The sequence below is a fragment of the Anser cygnoides genome, chromosome 2, assembly GCF_040182565.1.
Source record: "Anser cygnoides isolate HZ-2024a breed goose chromosome 2, Taihu_goose_T2T_genome, whole genome shotgun sequence".
NCBI lineage: Eukaryota > Metazoa > Chordata > Aves > Anseriformes > Anatidae > Anser > Anser cygnoides.
Genome location: NC_089874.1, coordinates 148,244,663 through 148,268,136, shown reverse-complemented (window position 1 = coordinate 148,268,136; position 23,474 = coordinate 148,244,663). Strand labels below are relative to the sequence as shown.

The 23,474-nt window shown below is 42.7% G+C and overlaps 1 protein-coding gene and 2 long non-coding RNA genes across 8 annotated transcripts in view; 1 reads left to right on the top strand and 2 right to left on the bottom strand.

Annotated features, from left to right (window-relative positions):
* Nucleotides 1-5,079: 5,079 nt before the first annotated feature.
* LOC106042692 (uncharacterized) lies at nucleotides 5,080-7,807 on the bottom strand. Its single transcript, XR_001211288.3, has 3 exons — nucleotides 6,871-7,807; nucleotides 5,786-5,870; nucleotides 5,080-5,655 (listed from the first exon to the last, which is right to left on the bottom strand). It is a non-coding gene; the product is annotated as an uncharacterized lncRNA (long non-coding RNA).
* A 166-nt stretch (nucleotides 7,808-7,973) lies between these two features.
* The window catches only part of TRPS1 (transcriptional repressor GATA binding 1), a 213,795-nt gene continuing 198,294 nt past the window's right edge, over nucleotides 7,974-23,474 (top strand). For 2 of the 6 annotated variants that reach the window (XM_066990679.1, XM_066990674.1), the window contains exon 1: nucleotides 7,974-8,127. Coding sequence is in view for 1 of the 6 variants with exons in the window: in XM_066990677.1 (XP_066846778.1) it covers nucleotides 8,914-8,923 (10 nt within the window). In the remaining 5 variants the exon portion in view is untranslated. Of the gene's footprint in view, nucleotides 8,128-8,570; nucleotides 8,924-18,162; nucleotides 19,895-23,474 lie in introns of those variants that run through there. The other 4 variants (XM_066990677.1, XM_066990675.1, XM_066990678.1 and 1 more) reach the window with 3 other exon arrangements.
* Nucleotides 21,136-23,175, bottom strand: LOC125179898 (uncharacterized). The gene is made up of 3 exons (XR_010828770.1): nucleotides 22,949-23,175; nucleotides 21,503-21,563; nucleotides 21,136-21,397 (listed from the first exon to the last, which is right to left on the bottom strand). It is a non-coding gene; the product is annotated as an uncharacterized lncRNA (long non-coding RNA).

The following is a 23,474-nucleotide window of genomic DNA, read 5'->3' as shown; positions in this document are numbered from 1 at the left end:
CTGCTTTATCTGTCTGATGCATCCTTCTACTTCTCTCTCTGCTTGACAGCCTCATTGGGCTGCTTGTCATAATTAGCAGCCCCAATAGCTACCCTTCTGAGCTTACTTCAGGCAGTCACTTCCACTTCCATACTCGGGCCCCATGTTTTGATTCCTACCCTCACCTAGGCCTGAAAAAGTCAAATAAAAAAAATGACATGGAGAATTCCAAAAAAGCTGTTCTTCTCTCTCTCTCTCTTTTTTTTTTCTCTTTTTTTTCCTTTTTTTTCCTTTTTTTTTCTTTTTTTTTTTCTTTTTTCTTTTTTTTTTTCTTTTTTTTTTTTTTTTCCCTAGATTAGACTTACCAGGCTCTTTTATGCCTGCTCTTGAGAATGCATACCCCACCCCTGGTCTGGATTCCTTCTGTGTGTTGTTACCTGCATTCATCAAGAAATAGGAGTTCATTTTTCAGTGCGCTGCACTGGTTCATCTGAATTTGCATCACAGTATGCGGCTTGCTCACTGCACCTCTTGCTTGCTTGTTGGGTTGCCTCTAGCTCCTGACAAGGAGAAATAGGGCACCGGTACAATTACCTCTAGGGATGCTTCCTATATGCAAGCCACTCTGGCTTCTGTGACTAAGGGCTCATGAAGGTCACTTAGCCCTTCCTTAGATACATCTTTCAAATTATTTTTATTTCATTTTACCACTTTGATTCCTAAATAGTCCAGATTATTTTCTACCCATATCATACACACCAGTCATTCAAAAAGATGGCTCTTTCCATAAATATAAAGCTATTAATCACAAATGTTTTATTTACATGCCATTGTATGACTCTTCCATATATTAGTCATAATGTAGTATGTAGCTTTATTTCCTTTATTTAAAAATAGCTGATGATTCTCATTTCAATGTCTATGTTAATGTCAATAATATCAGTGTCTATTTTGCAATGCTAAAAAAGTGAGGGGGAAGGGCTTTGACAGGGATGAGTTACTTGGCTTGAGTTGGTTTTAGTTTTTTTTTTTTTTCTTGTTTTGTTCTTTTGCATTCTATTCATGCAAATTCCCACTGGAAAAAATATATATACAGCAAAATTGCCAAAACCATCCAGGTTTTTCACCAGCCCATTAAGGGCATTTCTGGCCATTGTTAAATAAGAAGTGTAATGCATAAATATTTTAGTGTGTCATAAGGTAACTGTCTGTTTTATGTGAGCAATGAAAGGAACTAAAAGCAGTGGAGTCAGGAAGGAGGAAAAAAATTAAAGGTATTTTTGCCCTATGTGGCATCAGTTTGTCCAGGCATTGAAGAAGACAGGGACACACTTGTTTTCTGGGTCATGATCTGCACCTCACCACATCAAGATCCCAAGAGGAAACAAATGCTGATCCATCAGCATTATTTTTGCCTGATTCACGCTGTGCTCTGTAAAACTGTATGTGAGGGCATGTGATGCAGGTCATGAAGGTATGAGCTAAAATGAGATCTCCCAGTGAGAGAGCAGAACCAACTGACCTAAGTCTGCTGCCACTTTTGTAGGTTGATGTGCCCTTCCCAAAAGGAATGACTATTTCTAAAGACTCTTTCAAGACTGATAACCGCTAAGAAAATTAAAGTCTTGAATAAATTTAAAGGATGCCTACACTTGTTTCATGTTTTTCAACAAAGACAGTGGCACTGCCATTTCACAACGAAAGGACGTGGGTTATTTTCATCTTGGTGTCAACAGGCCTTAGAGTTAACCAAGGCAGCATTCTTGTTAGGTTGCCTGTTTCCAAAGACTAAGCATTACAAGAGGCATCGTATTTAAATTTCAGATTTGTGGATGTGAATTTTTTCATATGCAGAGGCCAGACAGAAAACGGGTCAGAGCGCGCTTCTCACTCAGGCTAGAAAGCTCTGTCGAGTTGTCTAGATGAGGAGCAAATTACAACAACCCTGTAGACTACTGGAGAATTATGCAGTCTCCAAATGTAGGAACACACTGACCTTTCTTCCTTTTGCTCCCCAAATCCCCCTGGTCCAAATTCAGGAACAAGGCAAATTTCTGCCTATCAGCAGCCATGCCTGGCACGCAGAGGTCCATCAGATGACCTCTTTGCAAGATGAACTGATTCATGATACAGAGGGTAAGGCCGGATTAAGGTTAAGCTCTTACTTACACAAAGCACTGTACACCTTGAAAGTTAGATGTATTAGTCTGGATGAAGGTAGCTCTTTGTGTGTCCTTGTGTGTGTGTGTGTTTTAAAGTGTTTCACAGGAGGCTGGTAGAGACCACTAAATACAATGGGCTACATTCCGGTGTTTACCTCTATTGTCTGACTTTGCCTCTTTCCACCCCACGAATTTTGCCAGCATGCTCCCCCCCCCCCCCCCCCCCCCACTTAATTTAAAATAATGACAGCATCTTGGCAATTTTACCAATGCATCGGGTGTCTGAGATTCTCAATAGCATCTATTGCACCTCCTAGGCCATTCTGTGGGCAGGCATTTAATGTTCATATTGGAGTGGAAAATGCAGTTTTTTGCAATATGAAATATACACATTTGAAAGATATTTCCTTCTCCTAAACTTAATCTGAGACCTCACATCAGCAGCTATGTAAATAAATCTTTTCTGCAATAAAAACTTGTTGCTTGTAGTCTGTCACATTAAAATAAAGATTTGAGCATGGTGAAAAATCATAAATGGAAAAGAAAAAGCTATTTACAGGAAATCAAATGAAAGAAAACTCCTTTTGAGACAAACACCTTGATTGTATGGAATCGTTGCTTTATATTAGAAGATATTGTAGTGAGATTTAATATTATATCCAGAACACTACAATTTCACAACTACAAGCCTTATGAATAAGAAAGAAAACCATTTGCATGTAGGACCTAATGTAAAGATTCCTGAACTCATTTATAGCTTCTTTTTTTTCTTTCCCATTGACTTCAATGCACTTGATCCAGATTAGCCTTCCCAGAAGTGCTGGAGGGAAGCTGAGCGTGGAATTGAGGCAGTGAGAGGTAGTGGCTCTGTCTGGTTGGGGGTGATGACAGGACAGGGGGCTCAGGTTGTTTTGATTTGCTGAACTTGCGGTTGGAATGTGGGTAGAAAGGCTGCCACTTCTTTTATTGATATTTGTTGGGAAAGACTCATTATATATTACTCCATATGTATGTGTATGTGCATGTGAGGTTTTTCAGAGCTTTGGATGAATGCCTTTTATATAGCATTTTTAAGATCAAAATCTATACAATTATGTGGATTCCTGCATGTAAATGATTTCAAGGAGTCTGGTGTTTTAGCATTTTTAATTTTCTAGTAGATTTTATGATAGTGTAAAGCGATAAATTATCTTTTGCGGCTGCCAGAGTTATTTAACTATCTGCAGACACGCCATTAGCAGGAGCAGCCCATGCCCAGCCGGTGTTCCGCATCCCTCCCCAGGAGACTGCTCCCAGGGAAAGAGGGTTTCCAGGCATTTCCCTGCAAGGTCCTCGTGCCAGCAGTGCCACCGGGGTGCTGGGGAGCCCCAGACAGCCCTGGTGTGGTCTAGCCAGGAGGACATGTTCCTACCACGCAGTGGAGAAAGCTACCAAAGAAGCATCAGATATTATTGCCTTTCCATCACTACTGGCCTGCGTTAAAAACGGTGACAGAGAAGAGAAAGGTTCCATTTCCCATTACCAGATATCCAATCCCCCTAGAAAACATCTGCTGAATCTGGGATCATGCCATGGTATTAGCTCTTCTGTTGCATGCTGTTTCATTGGCTGTTCTCAGCGCTGCCCTGTCTATCACAACGCATAATCTCTTTTCAGAGACGTTTCAACCACATCATTAGGGTCTCCAGTCCCGTTTCTTTTAAAATCAGTGGTAGTTTTTTTTGCCTTTGGCGCACAACTTGAAGTTTGGAAACTTGACTCTGTGCAGTGTGTAAGAAAGGGAACAAAAGTTTCCTGATGATTTCATGTGACAAAAGTTGTGCAAGGAAAAGAAGTGGGTCTGCAGAAATCCTGTAAGTTGCCGTGTTTATATTCCCAAGAAACTCACGCTGGAGTGCCTCAGACACATAACTAAATGCTCCTCAAAATGCTCATTATTGAAGACAGTAAAAGAAAATGGTCTTTAGAATTCATGTGATATACTACCAACTGGAGGGAGAATAATACAGAAATACTTTCTTGATGATGTGTGCTAAAGCAGCAGGCATTTAAGAGCAATGGATGTCAATCTCTGAGGTTTTTGTAAAGAATTGCAATTTATGACGTGTTAGGGTAAACAGTTGGATTATATTTCTGAAATGCATGTTCCATCAGGTAAAATCATTGTGATTATAGGCTCTAGTACTTTAAGTAAGTAAGTTATGCACTAAAAGGCTGAAATTGTAAAACAAGTATGCTTATGCTTAACTGTTAATCCTTCTTTGTATCTACGCTGAGTAAACTACAAGAAAAGAGAAACTGCATTAAACAATAAAGGCATAAATGGCATGTTATGTCATCTTGATAAACAATGACTGTTATACTGTTTTCCTTCAAGAAGCAACTGTGACGGGCCTCTGTATTCTCCCTCAATGGAGAATGTGCCTGAGTGTAAAAAAAAATGGAGGATTATTTAGAAGTTACTTTGTTCATGCCTCACTGTGAAAGCAGCACTTTTCTCTGTATCTTCTTGCTTTGCTGCTGCTTTGCCTTTGCTTCCTCGGTTCTTATCTATCCCAGAAAGCCGGACTTGTTATTTCAGCAACCACCTACTATCATGCAGAATATAAGTTTCAAGTAAAGCGAAATAAAACTTGCTTTAAGTGGTTTTGCAAATGTTTGACAGCAGAAGATAATAAATGAAAATAAATCTTCAGTATTTCTCCTAATGCAATTTGCGGCATGTCAACGTCAAAGGATTCTAACAACAAATCAACAAATATTTGAATGAAAACAATATACATAACTTATTTTTCTATATTAGAAACAACTGTCAAGCAATTACTGTATGACTTCATGAATTAGTTGGTTGTTTTGAAATATTCCTGCTAGGATAAAAAAAAAAAAAATTAAAAAAAAGGCTGTACAGGCCTTTGAGCCTGAACATATTGTGTCAATCACAAGCATATGCGATGTATCTAAGCCATGAGGTAAAAATTTTCTTTATAAATTATTTCATAAATAAATAATTTGCCTGAAAAAGTTTATGAAAATATTTTTGCTTTTATTAAGTTCTCTACAGTTCTGTTGTGGTGAATATAAACAGATTGATATTGACATCTTCTTGATCTGCTTTATTTTAACTTGAAATGCAGAATGTATCATGCAAGCCTTTTTTTTTTTTTTGCAAAGATACTGTAACATAGTTTTCCTGAGAGTATTTCATTAAAGTCGTCGACTTGAAATTATGAAGACACATTTTGTCTTTCTAATCTCTGCTTAGGAACAGCTTCTGCGGTTTCATTTTAAAAGCATGTGCACAAAAAGCTTATGTCTTTTACAAATACGTATCTCATATTGTTCTACAGGTGAAAAAAGGTGTGTTTATTATCAAGGTTTCCACGTGTTGAAACCTGCACTTTCATGGTTACCGATCTTCTCCGTGTTTTATCTGTCATAATGTGACTAAAATCTGGGAGAACTGCAGGCACACATGCGAGCTGGCGAGGATTTAAGGTGTGGGGGGCATCATTTCCTGTTTTAAAAGAAAAAGACATTAATAAGTCTCACTAGAGCAGAGAAGCAAAGGGGAATAACCCTTGTTTAAATATTTTCCACTCGAGCCCTGCTTGTAAGATGCTTAGCCAAGTCATCAGACAAAATACCTGCTGATTTTAACCCTTCACAGGCAAGGCGTCTCCGAGCGAACAGCCACTCTGGTCTGGCTTGGCAGCAACAACAGAACCTGAGCTGCAGAGAAGAACAGGTCTGAATCAGTGTGGATGGGACAAAAGTATTCACTAGTCCGAATTCTGCATTCACTGAGGTTCCTGAAAGCGGTTCGTCTCTGACTGCAGTTCTGCTATGGCACTTCCAGCCTGAGAAAAAGTAGAGGGTTATGAAGTCAGGAAACGTTCTCCCTATGCATGTGAGTGAGGTGCTACGGCATATGGCCCCGCTGCTAAAGCAAACTTTAAATTCTGGTGCTACTTTTCTCCACTTTCCGTCATAAACTTCTCCACTGCTCCGCACTGGCCGTGTGCTGCTGGGCACAGAGGGAGGGGGTCCCACGCAGCCCCCGTCGGTGCTCCCTCCTGGGCTGTGGGATCCCACCGTGCGCCGCAGCCTGCAACTCTCTGCTACCTTCCATTTGCAACATGACAGGCTCACCTCTTGCATGTGAATTATTGCTTTGCTATTCATAAAGCGCTTTATCAGACAATCCTACAAAGGAACTTAAGGGGGAAACGTGTTGCTGGGTGATTTACATGAGCAATTACTTTACAAATCTGCCAGTAGATTATCCTAAACATATATGAAGAATGTTTAAGCTTGGAGAGGGGACTGAAAACGCCATACGCTTTACGGTAGGGTTTCATTTGCGTCAGCGTGTATCTCTGAAGGTTTTATGCTTTATAGCTATGTATTCGGGAAGGAAAATGTGAGGAAAATGTTATGTCATTTCAAGCATTTTGGGGGAAACAGCTTCATCTCTAACTAACATCGTAATGATTTAACTCTTTTCCAGCTTCTCATTTGAATAATGCGGTACTAGTTGCGAGCGACCAGAACGCTTGTGTTTTAATGCGAAATCAGTTCAAAATGACTTGCACGGGAGGAAAAAACTCGCCATATAAAGTCACCTAAGTGCAGAAAAAATTGTGTCCAAATGCCCAACAAATGTTTACATAGTTTTTAACGCCTACTATATTTGGGTTTTTAAACCCTTTCGGGGGAACTTTTCACGTACTGCTTCTCCTCGGAGAGTTTTTTACTCTAACATCCAGACTCCTGGCAATTTGTGGCGGGGGAGAAAGCGGGGCGTTTCGAGTCGGGGAGGCTCAGAGCAGAGAGGGCAGCCGTAAGGGTCTTCTCCAGGGCAGCTCGAGACCTAATTTGTGCTTGGTGTCAACGAGGAGGCACCCACGGGCCACGTTCAGCCGAGAACTGGAAGCGTCCGTCTGTCCGTCCGGTGCCGCAGGGGGAGGCGGGCGAGCAGAGCCCCCCGGGCATCCCCCCCGTGCCCTGTCCCGCGGGTGGGCAGCGGCTCTGAGGCGGTGCTGGTGGTGTCGGTGTCGTTTTTGTGAGGTGGTGGAGGTGCTGTGAGGCCGTGGGGGGTGCTGTGAGGCGGTGGCGGTGCTGTGACTTTTTAAAATCCGTACACCAGCGATCAATGCGATCGATAAAAAGGAAAAAAGAAAAAGAAAAAAAAAAAGGCACCAAAACCTCGCGGGGGCCGCGCTGGGGATGCGGCTGTGGCCTGCGGGCTGCTCCTCAGACACCCAACTCGGCCAAAGCCTCGGCGGCCCGGCCCGCTCCCCGCTCACGGCCGCCCCCGGGGGGGGACCCGGCCCGGCCCGGCCCGGCCCGGCCCTGGGGGGGGGCCGCGTGTGAAGGGAAGGGGGGGGCGGCGCGGCGGGGCCGCCTGCGCTGTCTCTTTAAGGGCGCTCCGTCTGGGGTGGCGCTTTCCTCCGCGAAGGCTCCTTTGATATTAATAGTGTCGGTGTCTTGAAACTGACGTAATGCGGGGAGACGGAGGTCCTGACAAGCGATAACAGCCCCTGATAACGCGGCGGCCGACCCGCGCTCGCAGGCCGACGCCTCGCCGCCGCCGCGCCGTGACCCGGCCCGCGACCCCCCCCCCCCCTCCACGTCCCCTAAACTCCCTCCCCTCTCCCCAAATCCCCCCTCTCGGTGCTCCCGCCCCCCCCCCCCCCCCCCCGCCCGGTACCGCCGGCCCCGTCGCCCCCTCCCCGCGGCGCGGGGCCGAGGGGGGGAGGCAGCAGCGGCGGCAGCGGCGGCAGCAGCGGCAGCAGCGGCGGCAGCGCCGCGGCCCCCCGCCCGCCCGCCCTCCCCGTGTCCCGTCCCCCCCCGTCCCCCCCCGCCGCCGGCCACCGCCACATAATCCGCGGCCAACTCCGCCGGCAGCAGGAGACGGTTCATGGCTCGCGCCGCGGCTCCACCATCTTCCAGGCTGCCGGGGCTGCTGCTGGCGGTCGATCAACAGGTAAAAAAAAAAAAAAAAAAAAAAAAATTAAAAATTAAAAAGCCGGGGAGGGTGGGGGGGGGGGGGGGTTGGGGGGGGGGGTGCGCGGCGGGGCCGGGAGGGGGCGGCGCGGAGGATGGGGGGGGGGGGGAATGAAGGAAGGGGGGGGGCGTGTGCCGGGGGGGGGCAGCGTGTGGCGGGGGGGGCAGCGAGCGTGCCCCCCCTTAAAAAAAAAAAAAAACACGCAAAAAAAAACCAAAATAAAAACAAAAGGGGGGTGGGTGTAACGTGCTTCTCGGATTGCAGTTTTTTCCCGGATTTATTTTTTTTTCGGTGCATCCCCCCCCCCTCCCCTAAAGCCCCCCCCCCCTCCAAACCCCCCCCCCCCCCCCCCCCCCCCCCCCCCCCCCCAAGCGGGTCAAAGCCATGTGCGATGGCTGCGGAGCGGCGCCTTGAGACCCGCCGGGGTCAAGTTCAGCGGCGGCGGGCAGGGGGAGCAGCCCCCGGCCCGGAGGCGGGGAGGGGAGCGGCGGCTGCTCCTGCTCCTGCTGCTCCTGCTGCTGCTGCTGCTGCTGCTGGCGCGGCTCGGCTCGGCTCGGCTCGGCGCTGCCCTTATCTCCGCCGCCGTGCCCCGGCACCGGGGGAGGAGGGGAAGGGAGCCGCGGGGGGTGGAAGCGGGAGGCGAGCGGCCGGGGTTTGTGCATCCGACTGAGCCGCAGCCTCCGTCCTGCGCTGCCCCGTCCCGTCCTGCCCCGCCGCTGGAAGTTTGCACGGGGACCATGACAAGCGGGGCGCGGAGGCACCAACATGAAGAGTAGTAAGTTTGGGAAAAAGTTTGTTTTTTTTTTTTTTTTTTTGGTCTTTTTTCCTTCCTTCACTCCCTCCCCCCCCCCCCCCCCCCCCCCCCTTTTTTTTTTTTTCCTCCTCCTCGCTCGGGGTCCCCGCCGGTCCCCCCCCCCCCCCCCCGGGGGAAAGGCGACGCGGCGGTGCTGGTGATTTTGGTTTTGTTTTGTTTTCGGGTGTTTTTTTTTTTTTTTTTTTGAAACCAGAGCACGGAGAGACGTAAAACTTTTCCCTCTTAAAGGCGAAGCTCTGCTCGCAGCGCCGCGTCCCCGCGCTCGGCTCTCCCCTGCTGCCACAACTTCGCGGAGCCTCTTTTTTTTTCTCTTTTTCCTCCTCTTTTTATCCCCCCCCCCCCCTTTTTTTTTATCTTTCCTCCCCCTCTCCCCTATCTCCTCGGCCAGGGTGCTGCCTCCCTAACCCCCCCCCCCCCCCGGCTTCATTGCCCCGGCCGTTTGTCGGCACTGAAATGAATGGAGGCGAGGCCGGGGATGCAGGGGGGCTGCGGGGGGCCGGGGCCGTGCCGAGCCGTGCCGGGCCGTGCCGAGCCCCCAGCCCCTGCCCCGGGCCGCCAAGCCCTGCCGGGGGGGCCCTGACATGTCGGGGGGGCTTTGTTTATCCGCCTCCCTGCCGCAAATCACGGCGCTCGGACAGCCCGGCACTCCTACACCGTGTCTGCTGGGGCCCGCTAGCCTTTTTTTTTTTTTTTAATCCTCCCCCCCCAATGCATTTATTTTTTAAAAAGGGTGATGTTTTCTATCCGCGAGTGGCAAACTTCTCAAGTGCAGCCAGTGGCAGGGGGGAGCTCCCTGGCTCCCACTGCTCCTGGCGGGGCTGGAGCCAGGGCCAGGCGTGGGGGCGAGCATCCCTGCCCCGCGCTCCGGTCCCAGGTGCCCGGCGCGGTGCTGGAGGCAAACACCCACTGAACGTGCCGCAGGTTTTATTTGATCGGGCTCGGTAAAGTCTCTGAAGCAGCCAGCAAACTCTTTGCCGTTCAGGCGGTCTTCTTCAGCGACGCAGCTGAATCCTATGGATGTTGGTGGCATCATGTTACTTTCCTGTTGGTTTTAGGAAAAGTTGAACGTTCAGAAAAGACTGCCAGAGTTAAAAATGCAAGGGGCAGCAAAGGAAAGTAGTGGTAAGAGCCAGTTCCTGACGTGGACAAAATGAGAATAAAAGTTACAGTAGTCTTCTGAACTGCACTTTGTGTTTTTCTCATGTTCACAATGTGTGTGTTAGGTTAGACGGCTCTCTCAGATATTCCACCAGAGTGACATTTAGAAAAAAAAACCACCACCAACAACTCCAAAAGAGTGAGGAGTTGTTTTTTCTTCTCTTTCTTTCTTTCTTTTTTTTTTTTTTTTTTCTAAGTACTCTGGGTCTATGAGTAAATACAGGGTTTGTTTGAGAACATCAACTATTTCCTGTAAATTGTGATGCTGACAAGACTGTCTGGAAATGATATCAACACTTTGAAAGATTTTTTTTTTTCCTTTTTTTAACCACTGAATGAAAGTTTGTTAATAACGTGGTCAAACCAAAGAAGCGGAACACTTCTCTGTAGAGTAAAAAAAAAAAAAAAGAAAAGAGACTTTTTCTTTTTTCCTCTTGAAAAATGCATACCTGCCTGAGGTTTGCCACATAGCACCAGTAGTGCATCAATGCCTACCTACAAGTGAATCCTCAGACTGTTTGTGACAACAGAAGGCTCCTTCACCTTTTTAAGACCAAGAGAAATTAGATACGAGAAGAGCAGTCAGCTCATAATCCGCCCTGCTCTGTCTGGTTATCACTTTTTTTGTTGTTGCTGCATATAATAACTTTTCTCTGTTTGAAACTTTGCATGTACGTAGTCACAACAAAGTAAGTAAAGGGCAAAGTTGCATCAGCTTTTAAGTTTACATGTTTTGCTTCTGATCCTCTAACAGTCTCTAAGTAATACTGGGCAGTCTTTTTGCGTGTGAGAGTATGGCTTTATTTTTTTTCTTTATTTCATAGTAATGTTAATAAAGGAAAAAAAATGTAAATGATAACTTCAGAGATCTGAGACTTCTTTGGGCATCAAACACGATGCAGCCAGGTTATCCTCTTATATCCTCCTTTAATGCTTTTGTAGCATAATTTATACCGTAGCTTTGTGAGTTGCCTTCTGTCTTTATCGGCGATCGAGTAAATTCAGTGTTATTTTATGAGTTCTTAGCAGGATTGTTGCTCTAGCATGCGTCGTGTATCGCTCGTAGTAAACTTTTATAGTATGCACTATTATCGTGCGTGCTCTGGCTGCGTGTGAAGAATATTATTATTCACATATTGTGATTGTGCATTAATAACAGCACAGTGCTAATTCCTCTGTGTGGACTGGGGTGTCTGTAAGATGCAATGGTTGCTTGTTAAATCTCTGTATTTCAAGCATATTATATTTTAATGCTAGTTGACACATAGGGTTTTATATTTTCAAAGCATTGTGCAAACAATGACTAATTACTTTCTGTTCATGTGAATTACCTCTTTTAGCACTTTATCAGGCACTTGCTTTGAAACAAAACTATTTTACATTACAGTGCGAAAGAGTTAAAAAATTAGCAAAGACGTGTAGGAAAAAACCAAAATTTTAATTACAAACAGGCAACTTTGGGTATGTATTTAAATTTTTCTTTTTATGTGGAACTTTCCTGCTAGGTTTGGGGGGGGGGGGCGTGGATGTATGAATATTTATGTCTCTTATAAACTCTTGACAATATTTTAATGTAATAATCTTAATAGAAACCTTCTCAGATCTTAACTGCAGCCACACTGGCAGTATCGCTTTAATAAAGGTTTGTGGGTAACACCAAATATAACATTGTGAGAAAGTTTATGGTTAAATATTTTTGAACATGACAGGCTGGGAATCTGACAACCCTTTTTGTTAGGTGAAAGTAAAGTGGAAATAAATTACATTTTTAATACAGTTTCAGTTAAAACAAACTGCCACCTGGTAGTAAAAGTATTGGCCTTGAACAGAAATATATTCTGATTAAGATATTCTAACTGGTGTGTAAAATGAAGCCATTCATTCAGTAAACTGACAACTTTCCAGTTGGTGTTTGCCCTTGCTTAATTTAGTTTCCTCCACACAACTAGTGAGGTAGTCTGGGTCTGTTTTTGGCAGATCTGGGCAACTGTAAACTCAGGCGTTTTGGTCCCCAGTACTACATCTCGGGAGGTAAAATGCAATTGGTTAAAAATAATAGCAGGCAGGGATAAGAAAAAAAAGACAAACACTTTCTTCTTTTTCATTTCTGAAACTTTCTGAAGTTCTTACCTAGTGAGAAAACAATGCTATTTTCAAATCCTGGTGATTAATACTAAAACCAGCGTAGTCTGCACCCATCTATTGTATAAATACCATTGCCTGTTGACCTTTGGATACATTAATTACAGCATATCTGGTCTAGGTTCTACTATTTTTGTCTGTCCAGAAGATAAATAAAAGTGCCCTTTCCAGTCCTCCTGGAGAAGGAGAAGAACTTTTTTTCTGGGTACTGTCATGAATTATGGAGTTCGTTTTCATACGCTCTGCCAATGAAGCTCTCTTTTTCCTTTCAAAAGATAAGCCTGCACCCAAAGAGAGAATATTTTCGTACTCGAAGACGATTTTCAGTTCAGTTTTTATTGCGTGTAAAAACTTTCTAGGCTTTGCTTTTTTTGGAGTGTGTTTGCTAATTAAAAGAAAAAAAACACACTTAATGAGTTATATCAGATGATGCGAAGGATTAAAGCACAATTACACCATTAAAGAGCAAATGTTTACAAGGGCAAGACATGTAACTACACTTTTCAGATGATGCTTATTATTCCCTCCTTGATGTTAGGCTTGCACCTAATCAATAAAGGGCCTAGCAGAGCCGCACTGCTGAGCCACTTGTATACGTGCCCAGAACTTAAGAAATGCCACTTGGGGGAAAGGAGGGGGGGGGGGGGGGGGAAGTGGTGGCATCCGATTCCGACTTTTTGTCATGCAGACCAAGGCTCAAATTAAATACGGAGCGATGGGAGAATAAATACGATGGTCTCAATTTAGTCCCTAGTGGACATTTTGTCCCAGCCCAGAAGCGTTGCACAACTGAGCACCATTCCGCTGGATGCGTAGTCTGGAGTCGCAGGAGTCTCTGATTTGGCGTCACGGGGTTTAGAAGACTGTGATTTAGGTGAACTGGCATAGCTGTGTGTAAGAAACTTTGTTTAATAGCCGTCTATGTTTTATTCATGTTCTGTGCTATCGATTTCTTATTTTCTAATACCTTTAAAGTGGTTCTTTAAAATTTAATAATAACACCACCGGTGGAAAATCCGTCTAAGAGTGAACAGAAAATGCTAATCTTGCTATCGGTGATTTTTATTATGAGCGTGTCACGTTAACTGAGGAATTTTACTCCTGCTGCAGATTTCTGTGCATGGGTTTAGAAAATCTATAGAAGGAACAGTCTTCTCTAACTTCCAGAGCTGCCACGGCTGACGCTGCTGTGGGACGCTCCTGTAGAGCCCACTTGGCTCCATCCTGTAGTTTGGTGGGACTTCTCCGTGCTCGTGCGGGACGACTGCGAGCACAGTGGTTACAACGGGATTATTCCTGCCTTGAGAATAGAATTATTTGGAATCACACAGTTTAGTCCCAATAGTCATTTTTTTTCTTTCTCTAGCTGCAGTTCACTCGTATAATTTCTCGTAAGTCCGCTTTCTTTCCAGGCTCAGATTGACTTTTATTTTTTTTTCCCCTTAAATTTATTTTAAAATGTTTAATTTTTAAAATGTTACTAGCCCTTTAAAAACCTGTAATAAATGCTTTACAAGTGGCTAGACACCTTCCCTGGTGGTTTAATTTATACAAGCAGGAAACTTTCTCTCCTTCTTTCTCTCTCTCTTTCTTGTTTTCTTTAAACCAACTGACGTAATGCCAAACTTTGCTTTAAAAGAACAGACAGAAGTAATTGGTAGCTTTTAACTTTTAATAATGTTCTGGATTGGTTTTAGTGGCCAAACTGCCATTTTTTTAAAATTCAAGTAAAAACGGGCTTGTGGCCTGAGGAAGAAAGGCCCTGTTGATGCAGTTATTTTTATTCTTGTTTTTCAATCTGTTATTAAAAATCTTTCCTGCTGAGCTCTGCTGGATTTCTCCAATTGCTCTTTGTGATGGCTGGTGCATTTCAGGTTACGGTAACTTAAACTGTTTTCTGATTTATTTATTTATTTATTTATTTTCATTTTTTTTTTCTTCTTTCCCATGGGCATTTTGGGATGCTTTATCCCTTTTCTGTTTTGGCTTGATTTCTCCTCCCAGCCCTTTCTCCTCTCACCCAGCACCCAAAGTCTTCTTTTGGAGAAACAACTTGTTTTGATTGATTTGGAGAGGAATAATACCTTAAGCATGCCTTTACTGACAGTTTAGTGAATGTTACTTTACCAGTATGAGAAGGTTTTACACCTGTTGTTGATGCTGATTGGGAAGATATTCACTGTCTGTTGCAGGAGATGGGAGATTCTATCTGAAAGAGCAGCTACTTTCTGTGCTCTCCACCTCATATTTTAAAACTAAACCAGGTTTTAAAATATGTTTAGTAATAGACTCCAGTGATCTGTGCCTATAAGGTGATATTAGAAACAAGAAAACCCAACAAAAGGATTTTTTTTAATTGACTAGAATTGTGAAAATCCAGTGTGCTCTCTTTTCTTTCTTTTCTTTCATTTTTTTTTAATTTTATTTTTTATTTTTAGAGGTTTCTGACTTATTGCCTTAATTTCTTTCCTACCTCTGCTCGGGTTTCGAACGCAGGCAAACTTTCTACGGTAAAAGACAGCGTTGGGCAATAGACTTTCTTGACGAAGTTGACGTCAGGACGACTTCATAAGTTGGCAAGTAGGGAAATCTTTCAAAGACCAAGTTGGCTTGTGCCAGTTTTTCCTTCCTTTAGGGGAGACACTCCACCCAGTAGGAGGTTACCCCACCCAATGTGGAGAGCTATAATTCAGTGGCAACACTTTAAATGTCAATCCTCCCTAGGGTTTAAACCCCAGACTTGTCTTGCCTCAATCTTTCTATTTAATCTAACATTCAATCTGTTGAAGTAACATCTCATCTTCATAAGCACTTTTTGGGCCTGATCCTGCAGTTCTCATTCTTGAAAAATACGCATTGACGTCAGGGGGACTTTTTGATTCGGTAAAGCTGCAGGATTGGCCTCTGCAGGGCTGTGTGTGGCTCTGTGTGTCTGGAAGGAAGATTGTGTCTGCTTGATGAATATTGTATAATCTGTGTTGTTACAGATGAAATTGTAAAATGCTTCCTTTGTAGTCTTAAAAATCCGAGGAAGTCCTGGAGCTGTAATGCTCTAAAACAGATCTTCAGTAGGCGAAGTGTACTTATTTTTATTTAGTGTTTTGTCAAATCAACGTATAAGTTTTAAAAGTTCCAACTGTGAAGAACGTCAGGCATTTCTGACATTTATATTTCCCTGTATCACACTGTAGACATTTCTGAGTGCTCTTTTGGCAATGCTTTTCATGCTCTGATGGAAAATGAACATTGCAGCTTGCATGCAGTTCAGTGCCTGCAATAGCCATTGGGGTACTTAGATAAGACTGAGAACTCCCAAGGAAAAAATAAGTTTTGGGGTGTTCTCAAAGTCAATATGAAATTTTATACGAACATTTTACTGTATTGTGGCGTCAGTTCTCAAGCATCCTTTTCAGATTCCACGTTACGTTTAGTCAGATTGACAGTGCAGAGGGTAGTATATAATTCGGTACTATAAAAATGTTACAGAAAAAGCACCGATGTGTTCATCTCTCTGCATTTTGAAAATATGCCAGTGTTTTGAGTTTACTAATGTATCTGAAGAAACGTCTGTAAAAGATGATGTTAAAAATCATCAATGTGCTTATGTTTCTCAGCAAGATTTACTTAAACAATATGCTTCAGTTTTGCCTCAAACCATTTCAAGCCACCTCTGGTCCAAGAATGTACCAGTTCTTGGTTCCTGGAAGATTAAGCATGACAGTTTCTATTATATAATGAACAGCAGTATTGTTTGAACAAAGGTAACATATTTTGATTTGTGTACTTTTTTTTTGGCAGCTGGCACTAGTGTAGGTCTAAAATGAGTGGTGATCTAACAGTGTAAATATCTGAATGTTCTTGAAACACACAGAATGGATGTAATGTGTTTAAATCATTGAATCTATCTATCTATATTATATAGAATGTGTATGTATGTGTATATACAAAACCGTAAATGGTGTGTTCTGCTATCTGTAGCCTTCAAATGTGTATCCTTTGGGTATTCCTGACCTACTTTGCAAAGTCTGCAAGTCTGAAATACATACTAAAACTTAAAAAATTAAACATACAGCTTGGCAGTTCACAAAAAAAAAAAACAGAGAAATGTGTGTGGGGGGTTTCTAGTAGTTAATTAAAAAAAGATAACATACTCAGACAGATATCTTGCAGATTGCTTTTGGATGGGCCAGTGACTTTATTGGGACCATTAATAAACAAAACAAAAACCCAACGACACAAAAAAAACAAATTCCCAACTGATATTTAAAAAAAAAAAAAAAAGGACTGAAGTAGGTACTGAAGTTGAATATCACCTAAAATTCCTATGTGCAGCTGTGGTTTAATTGAAGCTAAATTAGTTAGAACAAAGCAATTTTCTTTGGGGTAGAAGGTTTTCAGTGTTTTCAAAGTGCGATTCTTCTTAACTTTCTCATACGCTGATCTTCAAGCACAGGCTGTGAGTATGTGAAACCTCATCCAAAACTTGCTATGCAGATGAAACGCTGCTTTAAGAATTCAGTTAATAAAATAATTTTCCTCCCATTTCAGCTTCTTAAACTGAAGATAGTTAGCTTTTCTATGGAGAGTTCTCATTATTGGATATATTAAGTATACTCATCGTGCATTGCCTAGCTGCAGCTACAGAGGATAAACCATAAATACGATAACGCTGCTCATTGCCGAGCTTTCTCCTCCTGCACATACGGATGCGGACGCACAGTTAATAAAGTAAACTTTGCCCCAAATACCTGAGGCAAAAGCTTGTGAAAATAGATGGGCCTTACCATGTGCCTCGCAGGTGAGCGGTATCTGCAAGGCACGTGGGAGAAGGGAGCCCGTGCCCTGGCACCCAGCTCTGGATGCTCAGAGCTGGGGGCTGTCCCTAAAGCTGCCACCTCCCGTTTCAGCTGTCACACCGGTGGGGAGAAACAGTAGGGCAGGTCCCCATCTACTGCAGGCAGGTTCTCTGGCCTGCTGCAGTCACCTGAAATTTATGCCATCTGATTAGTCTCCTTCCTGCTTTTTCATGGCTGGAGTTTTCTTTAGAACTAAACTGCTTTTTGCATGTTGTATGCATCACGGAAAAAAAAATAATAATGGATTAAATTAATCCTGTAATAGTTGTTTGAGCATACTGTAGCAATGTAAATAATTTTGTGGCATTGAGCTCATATTTCCAGTCTTATGGGGGGGGAAAGATCAGAAGTTATCAACAACTTATATCTGAGTCATTCAGCTACAATAAATCTTCTAACAAACACCCACCCTTTGCACACCCAGAGATACTCTCCAAGACTGTTGAAATTCTGCACACACCTGTATCTTACGTGTAAGTCCGTAAGCATGAATAGTAGATGTATCTTCAGCTGCAATCACATAGCGTTGTTTCCTCTCCTAAGCTACGGCAATCAAAATAGTCCACGCACCAAAAGTTAGCTCCCCATTTGTTTGCTGCTGGCTGCAGAGCCCTCAAGGTTGTCTTCTTCCCTGGAAGACGTCCCGAGGAATCGTTAATTGAAAAGAAATGCAGGGTATGGCTCTGTCGCAGCTCAGGATACAAAGCATTATGCGCTTCATCTATATCAGGTCAGAAGCAATCGTGCCTAATCCGCTTTTATCTAGGTATCATTCTGTCATGTGTAAGGTATGCTCTGCCTTGTTGCCTCTGCTGCTCTGCCTCTCCATGTCTCCCTCACACATACCGGTCTCCCTTTGGCTGCTGCATGCACATACATACACTCAAATAATACGTGTAAATTGAAGTCCATCTGTGTTGCATATTTTTTTTTTTTTTTTACAAAAACACCAGTGTTTGTATTGTTCTTTCTCTGAGCCCTTAATGAGTTTAAAGAATTTAATGTGACTTAATGAGGGTTCTTATTCTATTTCTGACACAGAGACTAATGAGGGAAAAGTAGAACAAATTGAAAACCAACTTTTACTTGTGGTTAATTTCATGATGTCATCAAATGCAGGATATTACGAATCCTGGAAAAGTTTACAAATCTAGGCAAGGGTCCATTTTGCATCACTGCCCTTAAGTTGTTTATGACATGAAGTTTGCTAGTAAGAAAACAAAGGTTAGCATTTTTTTTTCATGTTTGGGCTGGTTTGATTCTTAGGTGAATGATTTTTATAAAAGTGAATCTCAGCTGATTTGCGTGCTAACCTGGGGGAAATTTAGGTACTTTTAAAGACTGATGCAAACCCTCTGATTGTGGATCTGATGTACCCTAGTACTTGGACGTGACTAAACTTCTGCTAACTTCATCTACAGTGAGTTAGCCAGTTTGCTGATCCTCGTCAGAAAACTAATTACATTTCAGTTTAACAGCTGTGATTCTTGGGGATCAGTGCTGTACTTTGGTTCAGTTTATTACTTCAAAGCAGTCCTTCTGAACTTAGTTCGTAATGCTCCATAACACGTTTTGGCCTCTCCGCTCACAATGGTCAGTACAGGCCTTTGGCGTGATCACATTTTGGTCTGCCACCTTTAAAGGAATTCTTCCAATTGGAAATCAGTTCACTGCCAAATCTGGAATTAAAAATACAAAGTAGGCTTACACAGGGCACCTGCTTCTGGGCCTTTTTGCTAATCACTGGGTTCACAACCCCGCTTTCTTCTTTTCTCTCACCAGCAGTTTTCTGAATGGCTCAAATAAATAGCAGCAAAGTGCACGTATGTCCATGTAGGCAGACTGCAGTGCCCTCATGGAGGTGTATGTGATGCTGTGGACATCAGGGTATTTTTCACAGGCCAAGGGAAGCAGTGATTTTCACTGTCTACAAAATCTGGTTATGATGTGACCAAACTGGGAAAAGTGGCAGCACAGTACATATACTTTTCTATACTATTTTTTTTTCCTTTTAATAAGCTATTGTTGGCATTTTTAACAACATGAGATAAGCAGGTAGTGGTGTGATTTCTTAGATTGTTATTAACCCTTTGTTCTTCTGCTCCTGCTAGACATCTCTGAACTGTGATGGATTTTATTGCTCCCGCTTTTCTTTTTTGCAATTAGTTGTTGGTTTTGTGTTGTTGACTGCAACATGAGATAGTTCAAATAAATTAACAAGAATTTGAATTGGAAATAGGGGCATTTTTAACCAACTTTCTTGAGATTATCATGCAAACAGAAAAAGAGAGTAAGTTGTTCGGTTGGTTTTTCTGTATGTATATATGTGTGTTTGTGGTTTGTTTTTTTCTTAATGAAGGTTTTCATAATTTGGTAGTTCAGCAAACATGAGTATGTTCTGAAAATATTTCTCACAGATGGCAGGTCTGAGTCGGTAGCTTTTAGGTAGACGGTTTTGTTACAACATACGGAGTCTAGAGCTGAATACAGTTTTCTGGAGTTTTAAAAGCATTGGAAAGCAAGATTTATTGGACGTTAAATATCCCAGTGGTGCAAATTTATTTGGTGTTCATGGCAGTCCCAGATTAACTTTCCTTAGAGATTTGCTGTGGTACTGCATTATCTAAGGAACATTTAAAATGGGTTTGCTTGCTTTTTTTTTCTTCATGCATTTCTCAATTTTCATTTGTGCGTAGGAAAATCCGTACTAACAAAGATGGTCCATTACTGCTGCTGAACTTTATGGTGCAAAGTGTTTTACCTGGATGGGTCAAAAGTAAGAATCTGAAAAGCTGGCATTTTAAAAGATTTTTGTTTGAGCAGTGCAGTGCGACAGTGGCTAGTTGTCAATGGGAAGGAGTGTAAAAAAAAGTCACAGGAGAAAGAAGAAGGCAGCTGTGGAATTTATTTTACTGGGTTAAAGGAGACTCATGGCTAAGCAAGCTTTACCTTCTTGAGTTTTCGGAATTTATTACCCAAAATACACGTCTGAATAGAAAGAGAACTAGGATATTGTAAAATCCATCACGACACAAAGAGCTATTACTGCATATGAATACAATTTATTTATTTTTTCTCTCCAGCAAACTGTGACTTCCTTTGTCTTGTCAGAAGGAATTTCAGATGAAACCTTACCAGAGTAAGGCTGCCATAAACCCCAGGCTCACCAGCTGTAGCTGCGTGCAGCACAACCCCGGCCGTGGCAGTTTGCACCATGCTACTGTGCTGCTTTCGTTCAGGAATGGGGCTGAAACTGTTGCAGAAAAGTGCCTCAACGCTTTCTTAGAAAATGCACTAGATGAAAGAGGGAAGGGCAAGGAGAACAGCTAGAGCACTCTGATATATGAGCTGAGATTATGGATGTTGTAATGCCATTTGTTGTAGGATACTATAGAAAAATCACATTGGGACCAAAGTTCCCGTGGATTACCATGAGATATTTATTACCATTTTCCTGTGTTTTCCCTGGTTAGGATCTAATCCTTCAGTGTCTAGAGCAGCTTGGAGTTAAGAATTTGTCCATTCAGAGAGGAAAACCTTGCCAGCTAAAGGATTTCACTATTTCACTACCTGTATTTATTTATTTCAAACCCCTCACCTCAAATTTCCCAGAGAGAGAGGGTTGAGACTGGAAGGGAGAGATGGGGGACGGGGAAGCCGAAGGAATACCCGGGGCATGTATCTGCCCAGTAAATAGCATTTACTGATTGTTGTTTACTGCCAAGACGATTACAGCAGTTGTGTGCTGGTGGAGCAGCCCGCACGCAGCCAGTGCACAGGAATGAAGTGAGGTCGAGTGCAATTCTGAGGTGACTAAAAGGTTTGCTTGTGACATACTTGTAGCAAAAGCCATTTTCGGTTGCCTGGTACCCTACCCAAACGCTGTAATTTTACAAGTGACGCATTTGATTATGAGCAGCCATCAAAAGGCTGCTCATAGGCATCTTGTTTGAAAGAAGAATGCGCCTGAGTTAAATAGTCACAGGTCAGATAAATATGTTGATCTGTCCTTTTAATTCAACGTCTGCAGCTTCATGCCCTATTTCAACTTGTTCGATATTTATTCAGTTTTGCAGTTTATTTGGAAGTGCGCTTTCTGCAGAAGTGATGCAGCCCATGCTTGTGCATTCCTTGCTTGGGCAGAGCTTCCATTCGCTTCCTTGGGAGTTGGTCTGTGCCAGAGCTGCTGCTTTCTTTTTCCTTGATAGGGAAAGTACATGCTTAGTATTGGGGTCCCCTCCTCCTCAAAGCCGACTTGCTGTGATGAGCAGTTTGCTTCCTGGGGAAAAGACTACATTCAGTTCGTTCTGTCAAGTTTTAGTGAACAGTATGAGTGGGTCTTAATTAGAGTGAGGAAAAGGAAGGGATTTGGGGCACATCTCACCTCTGTGTTAGGCGGAATAAGGTATAAAAAGCCTCTGCAGAGCTCGCTTAGTGATTCGTTGCTTATCATTTTTCATGATGGAATACGCATGTAGAAAAAACACAGAAGTTAATGTTTACTTTTTGGATGCTTTATCGTCAAGCAAAGGGAACTGACAGTTTCATGGTTAAGTGCCTGAAGTTGTTTTTGGCTTTGCAGTTGTTGAATTAATCACTGCGAAGCTAACTAATTGTGTACTTTTTAAAGATTTTTTTTTCCTTTTAATGAAAGGGAGATATTTTGTTCTTTCTGTCTTTGGAGCCTGGTTATCACATTAACTGCTAGCAACGAGCTCTTTAGCTTTTACTTTCTTGAGCTATCTTAGGAGTCATTCTTCTAGTAGATGGTGAATTTCCTTACAGATTTAGTTATTTATGGATTTGAGAACCATGCTATGGAATGGGCAGATGCATTTTAAAGCATTTTTTTATTTGTGTAAAAAACACTGGATTCTTAATTATGTGTTTACAGTTGTTACTATTGCTGTTACTTGGGTTTGTGCAACAGAAACCGGGTGTTGTACTGAGATGTTACTTAGGCAGAATTTAGAGTTTCAAGGGATTTTTTTTCTCTCTCTTTTTTTTTTTTTCATAATGTTAGAGATGGGCAAAAAATGACAAAGATCTCATCTTTTTAGCATGCTTTGCATCAGGGTTGATAGAACTGCAGGCTACTTACTCCCTGGTTTTAAAGAAAGATGAAAAAGTCCTTGGAAAGATTAACTTTATTTCTGGCAGCATTTTCACAGAATTTTGTTATGGCAAAGACAGAATCAAAGGATGAATGGACAAAGTTGGGATTTTTGCCATTTGGTTGTGCTTTTTTTTTTTTCTGAAGCTGTGTAAGCTTTTTTTTTCTAATAAAAATTTATGTAGAATGCGGTGTTTCCCACAAGAGTACCTTCACAGATTTAGCATAAAGAAAATGCATTTTAATTCAAAGACACTGGTACATTTTTTAAGGCTTTGAAAGCAGTAATCCAACAGGTATATAAGGCTGTAATGATAAACATGATGATTATTTGTATCTAGCATTGTTAGAATACATGATTTACTTTAGTGCATGTTCAGATTAATTTTATTTATTTAAGATATCCAACCTATTCCGCATTTTAAATACAAGTCTCTTGGCTTCTCAATTTGCTTTTTTTTTTTTCATGTCAGCTGGCTCATTTCAACGCGTAAACAAAGGTTTCACTTCAAGAACTTTTTATAATTTAAAAAATGTCTAATTGCATTTGGAGAGTCTGTGTACGTAAGGAAGTCTGCGTGTTGGTTGGGAGAGGCTCTAGGGAGACTTGGGGGTCCCCAGTGTCGAAGGTAGCACTAAAGACATAGGGAACCGTGTACGCTGCCTATTAATGTCGTCTGCTTTCGGCACTGTATAAATAGCATTGCAAATACACACCTGCAAAGTGCCTGCAGTGACGTGGACATTGCACAGAGCCCCTCTGTGCACTCACTCCTCAGTACGGATCTTCGCCTGTATCGCATCTTCCTAACCCAGGCAGCATACTGCAGCTGTTGTTTCCCTCTAGTAGGCGTCCATACAGCAAACACTGCAAAACCAGAATTTGGGGATGGCCTTGGTGCAGATCGCATTGGTGTACTGTTAGTCGGTCTTTTAAAACAAGCCTGGTCCTTCTCCCCACGCACGGCTAGCCACATGAGGTGAGTTGGCTGTTGATTGAAAATCCAGGCTGATCCTCTGAGCGAGGAGGACGACAAGATAGGACTTAAATCAACGTGAGGTTTCTTGGCTTTCCCAAAGTGCGGCAGAGTGAAAGGCTTGTCAGAATAACCCATTGTTTCTGTCAAAAGTCTTAAAACCTGGCAACACCACGAACAGGTCCTTTAATCCTGCCACAGTAACAGGGCCCTCGACCTATTCGTGCTTCCCAAACTCGCTCTTTATTTCAGCAGGCATCCACGCT